Source organism: Acanthisitta chloris, unplaced genomic scaffold (genome assembly GCF_000695815.1).
Source record: "Acanthisitta chloris isolate BGI_N310 unplaced genomic scaffold, ASM69581v1 scaffold3618, whole genome shotgun sequence".
Lineage (NCBI taxonomy): Eukaryota > Metazoa > Chordata > Aves > Passeriformes > Acanthisittidae > Acanthisitta > Acanthisitta chloris.
Window position 1 is genome coordinate 37657 of NW_008686405.1, and position 8408 is coordinate 46064.

Below are 8408 nucleotides of genomic sequence, written 5' to 3' on the forward strand. Positions count from 1 at the left end.
AGATGTAAATTGACCCTGGCAGTGGCTTTCAAGATGGGTAAAAGCAGCCTGAGAGGGATTTGTATTCATAAGCCCTACTGATTATGGAGCTTGTGTTTTGCTGGGCTGGTGAAACGTTGAGTGTTTTTGCCTGAGTCATAGCAGAGTTTGCACTGTTCAGCTTCCTTTTTCTGGAGGGAAGAGCAAAATAATAGGAGAAGCAACCAGCAGTGAATTAATCAGTGGCTTTCAAGATGGGTAAAAGCAGCCTGAGAGGGATTTGTATTCATAAGCCCTACTGATTATGGAGCTTGTGTTTTGCTGGGCTGGTGAAACGTTGAGTGTTTTTGCCTGAGTCATAGCAGAGTTTGCACTGTTCAGCTTCCTTTTTCTGGAGGGAAGAGCAAAATAATAGGAGAAGCAACCAGCAGTGAATTAATACCTTTTGCCTTAATTGAAAGCAATGTGTTTGGTATTTCTCAGTCCATCTGAAACAACTTCCAGACTTGCTGCTTCAGATTTGCCAGGGACCTACCCTGCCGATCCTGCCAGGCATTAGGAAGTTGTTAGCTCTCCCTTCTCCCCCAGCTGCTGGTGAGGAGAGCCACACTTGTGCCTTCAGCAGTGTTACTCATGTCAGCTTTGTGCTCCAGACAAGACACTGCTTGCATTCAAGATTTATTCTCATTCTCAAATTTCCTGCATACATACATTTTATGTATAGATGACAGTGCTAAATGCATTGTCCTCCGACACTCTGCCTGAGCGGAGGAGGACAGAATCTTCTTTAATTTCCTTGCCCTAGTTTTTCTCATTCCTTTGAAGAAATAAGGTGCTTTTTTTTCCCATCAGCACCTCCACATTATATCAGACTTCCTTTGGCATGTAGGTGCTTTTGGTTTTGACAAATAAAGTTGGTCTGTCAGTCAAACACATCCTTGCTATATCCATTAGCTGTGCTGCCAGTCACTGGTGCTGGGGCTCGTCGGCACAGCGTTGAGCAGCATAATAACTTGCTCTTCTGAAGTGGTGTAGCTTGAGGGAGAAGTTTTATATGAAGGCTGTAATTGCATTATGGAATATTGCAGTGTGCTGAAAATGTGCCTGTATTAGAATAGAAAAATCTAAACAAGTGGAGCTGCTTTGTATAAAAAGGCTCAGCCTAAAGCTGTTGATCTTGATTCGGGTGGGAGTTCAAGTTTTACTCTACCTGTGAGTGCCCTCTGAGATATCAGTGACAAACATATTTCTGCTCTGGCACATGGGTGGTATTTCTCTTCCCAGCAGAGATGCAGGGGTCTGCATGCAGATGAGATTTGCTGACATGTGTCCCCTGCTCAAATTGATCCTCGTTAACCTCGTTCGGAGCGATGATGCCGGAACATAAATCCTTGGTGGCGATGTTGGTGACTCAGCTTTTGGAGGAGCAGCAGCTCTGATGGGCTTTTATAAAAGCAGACAGGTGACAGCATTTGTGAGGACTTGTGTCTGGCCAAGATGAGTCTGCTGGCCCCGAGCAGCTGCGGGGAGGGAAGCCCTTGGCTGTGCTGGGGCTGGCAGCAAAAACCGTGTGCCAGCTGGGCGCCTGCTGAAAGGCTCAGCTCCATGCCAGCAGTAATTGATTGTAGGCTTTCCTGGAGCTCAGCCCTGCTACCAGCTGTAGCTGAGTCTCTTCCTCTTTTCCAACCCCCTTTTTTTTTTTTTTTTCCCCCACCCACCTGCTTCTTAAATACATTCTTTTTTTCATCATCTGCTAAGCCCTTCTCATCCCTATTTTTAAGAACGGGGAGGAAGTCGGTGTGTCGGGTTTCTGGTAAATGTGCATCGCATCCCCCGGGAACAACAGTGGCATAAGCTTCCAGGAAAAACACAAGATGACACATAAATCCTCATAAAAATCCCATTTACAGATTCATAGCTTCAGTACAAGAAACAAATCCTGGCATTGTGGAGCAGCTATAAACAGCACCCTGTGAGCTAATTATGACTTGCTGTGTCCTTAGCCATGGCAGGCACTAATCTGCAGCTCCCCCCTCCTAGGAGATGGGAAGGGATGAGGAGGAATGGCTAGCAGTGAGCTACAGCTCTGCTCTGATTTATTCAAGAGGCAGATTTGTTGTTTTGCCATAGGTCACAGGGGGAGAAAAATAAGGAGATCTAGCATTCAGGTAAAAAATTGGCTTTAGGCCTCGTTAATCTACAATAGGTGATGTGTGAGTGTGGTTAGGTAAACATCCTTTTGAAATCCATGTTTAGTATTCTGCATGCTCACCACTGTGTGTTTGCAGCATCTGTACTCCAGTGATAGATGTTACCACAGACCTCCAAAATCAGCTGCATCTGTTTAGTCAACTGCAGTAAAAGCAAAGCATCAGTAGCCTTTCTTTTACAGGAGGCTGCTAATATTTTACTGTTTTCATTTTCCAGCATCCATAAATCAAAGGTGTGATGGCTCTGTCCTAATGGCACTTCATGGGGGTGTTGCTGTCAGCTTTGAAAATGGTAGCCAGCTCTCACTACTAAATTGAAATTAAGCAAAAACTTGTCATAGGGTGTTTTTCATCAGAGTCTTTGCTGTCTGGAGAGGTATGAGGTGCGAATCCTGTGTTGGATGCCTGGATTTGCAATGCAGAGAGTGTCTGACAATAAACAGGTTATAAGGAAAGAAACCTTCAACTTTCAATAATTTCACTTTTTAGAACAACTGCTTCACTTTGCAAGCAGATCAAGTTTTTCTTTAAAAGTATTTGCCTCTTAATCCTACTAAAGGTTTTCTTTGGATTGATTAGGAAAAAAAAAGAGTTTATTTTCAGACCTTCATAACAGTAATGTAATTCCATATGTCTCTGCAGCATTTGTTTAGTGTTGTTACTCACGTGGATGCTCTTTGCAGTAATAGATTATGCCCTTAAAAATATTTTAGTCCTAAAACTACCAGGCATAGCTTGACTCATGGTGACAGACTGGATAGGAAGCACTTGGTGCTCAGAAGCAGGTCAGACCACAGCAGTTTGTGCCTTATTAAAAGCTTTAACTTCATTTAACTCTCAGTGCCAGAGGGGCAGTTGACACTGGGTAGCTTGATTTTGGATTTGAGACATTTCAGCCATAAAAATCCTGGCTCATGAAATAAACATCAGCATATCTGACAGTGCTAACAGAGCTGGCCCACTTGTGTCTCCGAATAAAATGAAGGATGCACATAAATCTTTACAGGGTCAGGATTTCTGTGTGGCTGGATCAGATGCTGAGGTTAGGAGAGTGTTTCAGAGGTGGGTGATTAGCTTTCAACTAGAGTTTCTCCAGTTTAATCCCCCAGGAAGGAAAGCTATCACAACTTCTGATAAGATAAACCTCTGGGGTGTAACTATCACCCTGTTTCTGGATTAAAGAACAAAGCAGAAACTGAAAAAAAACACAGCTACTGTATTTAAAATAAAAGATGGCATCTCACTGTGCCTTTCAATCCAGTGCTGAATTATACATTCAGCCCATGGTAGTTATTTTTATATCACATCTCATAGCCTCCACACTTCAATATCTCCCTGGATGTGACTTTAGGCCATATAAAGGTTGGCTACAAAAGGTTATTTTTATGAACTTCTGGGGGTTTGATGCTTAACCTGTTGGAGAACTGTTAAACTGCATTTTTTGGTTCATATCACCTTTGCCCTTTCCTTTCCCCTTCTCCAGCTTGCTCCCCCATGCATTTTTTGAGTCTGTTATTCAATTTGTTACCTATGATAACATCTCAAGGGAATAAAAAAAAATACATGTCTTTGAAGTTTCAACGAAATTGCCTGTGTTGGGCATGGAAGAAAGATCAGTGCTTCCCTTGAGGGGAACACAGCAGTAGGTGCTCAACCCTTTATGTCCCAGGGAAGCCACATGGAAGAGACACATTGTCATGCCTCAACTCTAGGACAGTCTTCTTCCATGTGTGTATTGTCACAGGTGCTAGAGGATACAACCAAAGGACTTTTCACAGAGTGGCTTTTTATACAGGCAAGAGGGAATGGTTTTAAACTAAGAGAGGAGAGAACACAGATGTTAGGAAGAAGTTCTTTACTCAGAGGGTGCTGAGGCACTGGCTCAGGTTGCCCAGAGAAGCTGTGGCTGTTCCATCCCTGGGAGTGTTCCAGGCCAGGTTGGATGGGGCTTGGAGCAACCTGGGCTGGTGGAAGGTGTCCCTGCCCATGACAAGGGCTGAAACTAGACAATATTTAAGATCCCTTCCAACCCAAACCATTCTGGGATTCTATGATCAGTCAGCCCTTGGTAGAAAGCATCCTTTACCTGGAGAGGGAGCTCCTCTCCACTTGATCCACCCCTAAATTGTGTCTCCAAAAGTTACTTTGGAGAATTTTAAGTTAGGAAGAAGCTAAAGTTTTGCAATGTTAAGGAGAAAGCTCTAGCTTCAGACTTTGAAGAGAGTTGGGTGGTGATGAGGGGAGAATTAAGGCAGAGAGTTGGAACAGGGTTGATTTTTGTCTTGCTATGATCCTTTAATCATATTACTTAAAAATGAAAGATTTATGGTGTGTGTGACTTAAGAGGTGTTAATTGAACCACTTAGTGGCTGCAAATCCCTAAACATTTTTCACCTGTCAGTTCCTGTTTTCCTCTCTCAGTCTATGTGCAAGTGCTTTCCAAATGCATGTTAACCCTTTAACACCATCAGGCTGCAATAGGACAGAATGTTTAGCTTGATCTTCGTTGTTCCAGACTTGATGGACATACCTTGGAGCACAGAAACTCTTCATTCTTCTCCCTACAAACCTGACATTTCTTAGATCTGTCACACCTCAAACAGAACTTTTAAATTCTCTCCTTTCTTTTCCTACTTGTCTGTAATTCCTAATTTTCATCGTCTGGGGTGATTTCTTCTTTGACAAGCTGTGGTTATGTGATTATCCTCTTCATAGTTCAGCTTGCAGTGCCTCCTCTGCCAGTCAGGTGTAGATTTTGTGCTCTGCTGACACAAAGCAACCATCTTCCAACCAGCCAAGGTGCCACCAGCACATCTGCCTGTCTCTAGGACCCTCTCCACTTTGTGATGCTGCTTGATGTATTCTCAAAGCCGTCCAGATAGAAGACTGCCTCCCAAGATCTGGCTCCAGGCTGTATTCTTCCTGCTTCCCTGTGATGGCTACACTTAAGAGATTATTTTCTTTCTTTCCTTAAGCTCCTTGAAGCGCTGACATAAGTGGAGATAAGCTGGCAGGGGAGACAGGTTTGAACTGATAAAGGTCTAGTGTGGTTCCTACGCCCCTGCCATCAGCTGGAGACTTCTCTCTGCCCTGAGCTTGCTGTGGTACAGCTCTGGTGCCCTGAACTGCTTTTGCTTCCATCAGTGACTGCCTGGAAACAAGACTGCAGATGTCAGACATGGTTATCTCTGGAATGCTGTGACCTTCACCTCGCAGTCCTGGTGGGCAGTGCCTGCCAGCTTCATTTGCTCCCCAGGGAGACACTTAAGCCTTTGGAATGAGGCTCCTAGTAAATCACAGGCTGTCAAGACCTCCTTTTCTGTGTGGGTACCTAATGGTAGTAGAGCTGGAGTAATGATAGCTCCTTGATGATACATTTGTGGACAGTCCTTGTGCCTGTAAGGACTGGGGACACTAACATTTTCTCATTAATGATGTGTCGTGGAAGAGGTGAAGCTAGGGAAAGCCTTGCCCGAGCTGTATCACCTCAACCAACCTCTCAGCTGATGGTTAAACATGATGACTTATATTGGGTAAATAAAATTTTAAGTCTCTGAATGTAAAGTTTTAAGCTCAAGGGGTGCTGTTAACTGTGACCATAGTCAGGAGCAGAACGCCAATGCTGCTTGCTGCTGTTTAACTGATTGAAAAGTAAGTGTTCCTTTTCCTTTCTTAAGGCAGCTAAATATGGTATCCCCCCCTGTAAATTACTAAGGAAAACAGGATGCAAGTGTATAGTGGAACCAAGAATTTGACAAGGTATAATACTCCTAAATCAATATCCATGTACCTACATCGTACTCCAATATGTAGCTGCACTGATCAAAGCAGTACTAAAAAGTCACAGAATTGTGCACTTCTAGTTTATATTGTTGGTTAAAACTTGGCCCCAAGGCTACTATAATCTAGTTATCTGTGTCAGAGCTGTTTGAGGACCTGCACAAATTGCAGCTGTCAGTTGAGCCTCTACTGTGTGTACCACAGTTCATACCAACTGGGGTGTTTCTTTGCCAGATGGTGAAAAATTGGTGAACAAGTGTTACAAATTTTCTTACCTGTCATTTTTTGGGATTCAGAGTGGAGACATAGTGCCAGAATGCTGTGTGTGTGACTTGGCAGTGCTGCTGCACTTTTTTGTCCTCTGCTGATGGCTAGGGTTTGTAGATGGAATTGTCACTTAGTTTGGCACAGCCACTTAATTCTGTTGCAAGTATCAACCTGTATGATGCATTTTGCAGTTCTTGATCAGAAACATGTCCTAAAATACTCATAGCAAACAAACTGCTGTTTCCTTCTGGATAGGAAGAGGTTTTCAGCACTTACAGCCAGCTGGAAGTAGTTTCTCAGGAGTCAAACTTCTGTTTGCACATAGGTACAGATACAGAGCATTAGCTATGTGCAGGGCAGAGGTTGATTTGCTATCCATGCAGCTGTGTGTTTTACACATAGAGATGCTGTTAGGTGAGTAGTTGTCTTTATGGTAATAGTAGCAGTAGTTTATGCTAATGGTAATCGTAGTAGCTATTGGTAAGAGGTTAAGAAGTCAAACCTTGAGCTCTCTGAGAATTTGTGTGGAATTCAAATAGCAAAACAATCACAGTGTTAGAGATAAATGCTCTTTTAAAAGATCCTAAACCCTAGCTCACATATTGAGGGGGTAATGTCTCTTCAGCCAGTAAAGCTTTTCTTTTTGTGGAGCTTGTTATATTTCTGGTGGGTGTTGGTTTTCCCTATCCTGTGTTTCAGTGGGGTGGTTTGATGAAGCTCTGTGTGCTTTGCAAGGCACTGATTGTCTCATGTATTGCCAGAGTGATTTTTGTGTCGTACATTATGATTTCCTTTAAGACTGACCAGGGCTCTTTTTCTTTTAAAGCTGTATCAGCTGGAGTAGTTACCACAAGAACCTGCTAGCCAGCAGTGACTATGAAGGCACAGTCATCCTTTGGGATGGATTCACAGGACAGAGATCCAAGGTCTACCAGGTAATGTGCAGTTAGTGAACAATGTTTCCCATGCTGTGCACCGTGTTGGGGGAGCAGCATTCAGTATGAGGTTCTGCTTCTAGCCCAGCAACAGGCTTTCCTGTTCCACAGGGTGAAATGGATGCTCCTCCAGTTTGCTTAATGTCTCATCTGTGCAGCTTTATTGAGCTGTAGTCCTCTGAGGGAGGCAGCAATGTCTTCCTTTCACAGTCGTGATGCTGTTGACGTTTTCTTGCTGCTGCTTTCAAGCAGGGAATCTGCACAGGGAGAAATGAGTTTCTGGAAGCTGTCTTGCCTTTCCTTAGAAACTTCTGTCTCTCCATACCTGTTCCACTTCAGTGTTTGACAAAAGCCTTTTGTAAAATCCTGCAGTGATTGCTGATGCAGGTGCTCTTAGAGCAGGAGAGCAAAATGCAGACCTAAGTGGTGAGGGTGGGAGAAGGAAGCAGTAGGCAGAACCCTTCCTTCCCAGTACACAGGCAGGCTGAGCTCCACAGTGACACCTGCTTCAGGAGAAGTTTCTGGCATTTTGTCTCTTCATTCAGCTTGAACATTGTGTTCCTCCAGAATGGCTTCTGAGAGGCTTGTGATCAGAACAAGGAGGTTGTAAGAGAGTGATTGTGTCTGGGGAGAGGCTGAAGTGCTGCAGGCTGCTGTGTAGGTGACACAGTGCTACTACAGAACCACTGAAACTGGTCAGTGATAAGGAATGAACTGCAGATTGGCCTTTAGTTCCCCTCCTTGAGAGTTCAACATAAGTTTTAATTCCTATTTAAGCCTCTGTTTGCTTTTTCATTGTGTTTTGGCCACTTTATAATGCTTGTTTTCACTAATCCTTTGCATATCTCAATGAAAGAGAAATTATACTGGACAAAATAAATCTTCTCTATTTTCCTCCCTAATACATTTTGCATTTCTTTATGAGGCTGAATAATGAAACTAGAGAGGACCAGCTGTTGCTTATGTTAAAATAAACTCATTTTGCTTCCAATCAGATTACTTGAATTTTTGATTTGGATTTGCATAGAGACATGCACACTGACATCTGCTTTGCATGTATTGAAACCCTTTAGTGACTTCACCCTAGCAAGCTTTTCATCTTGCAAGCCCATGTGAAGGCTTTATAAACAAAGGCTTTGACTGAATTTCAGGTTTTATTCAGTGCTGTGTTCTGCTTCCACGTGGGATGTGCCAGCACAGCAATTACAGCTCTTCTGTGTTTTGGGTAGGAGTGTGC

At 43.4% G+C, this 8408-nt stretch overlaps 1 protein-coding gene across 1 annotated transcript in view; it reads left to right on the plus strand.

Annotated features, from left to right (window-relative positions):
- RFWD2 (ring finger and WD repeat domain 2, E3 ubiquitin protein ligase) overlaps window positions 1-8408 on the plus strand; it is a gene marked incomplete at both ends in the record, with an annotated part of 49627 nt that overhangs the window by 31876 nt on the left and 9343 nt on the right. Inside the window, one exon of the mRNA XM_009080100.1 lies at window positions 7063-7171. Within this exon, the coding sequence (XP_009078348.1) occupies window positions 7063-7171 (109 nt within the window). The remainder of the gene's footprint in view (window positions 1-7062; window positions 7172-8408) is intronic.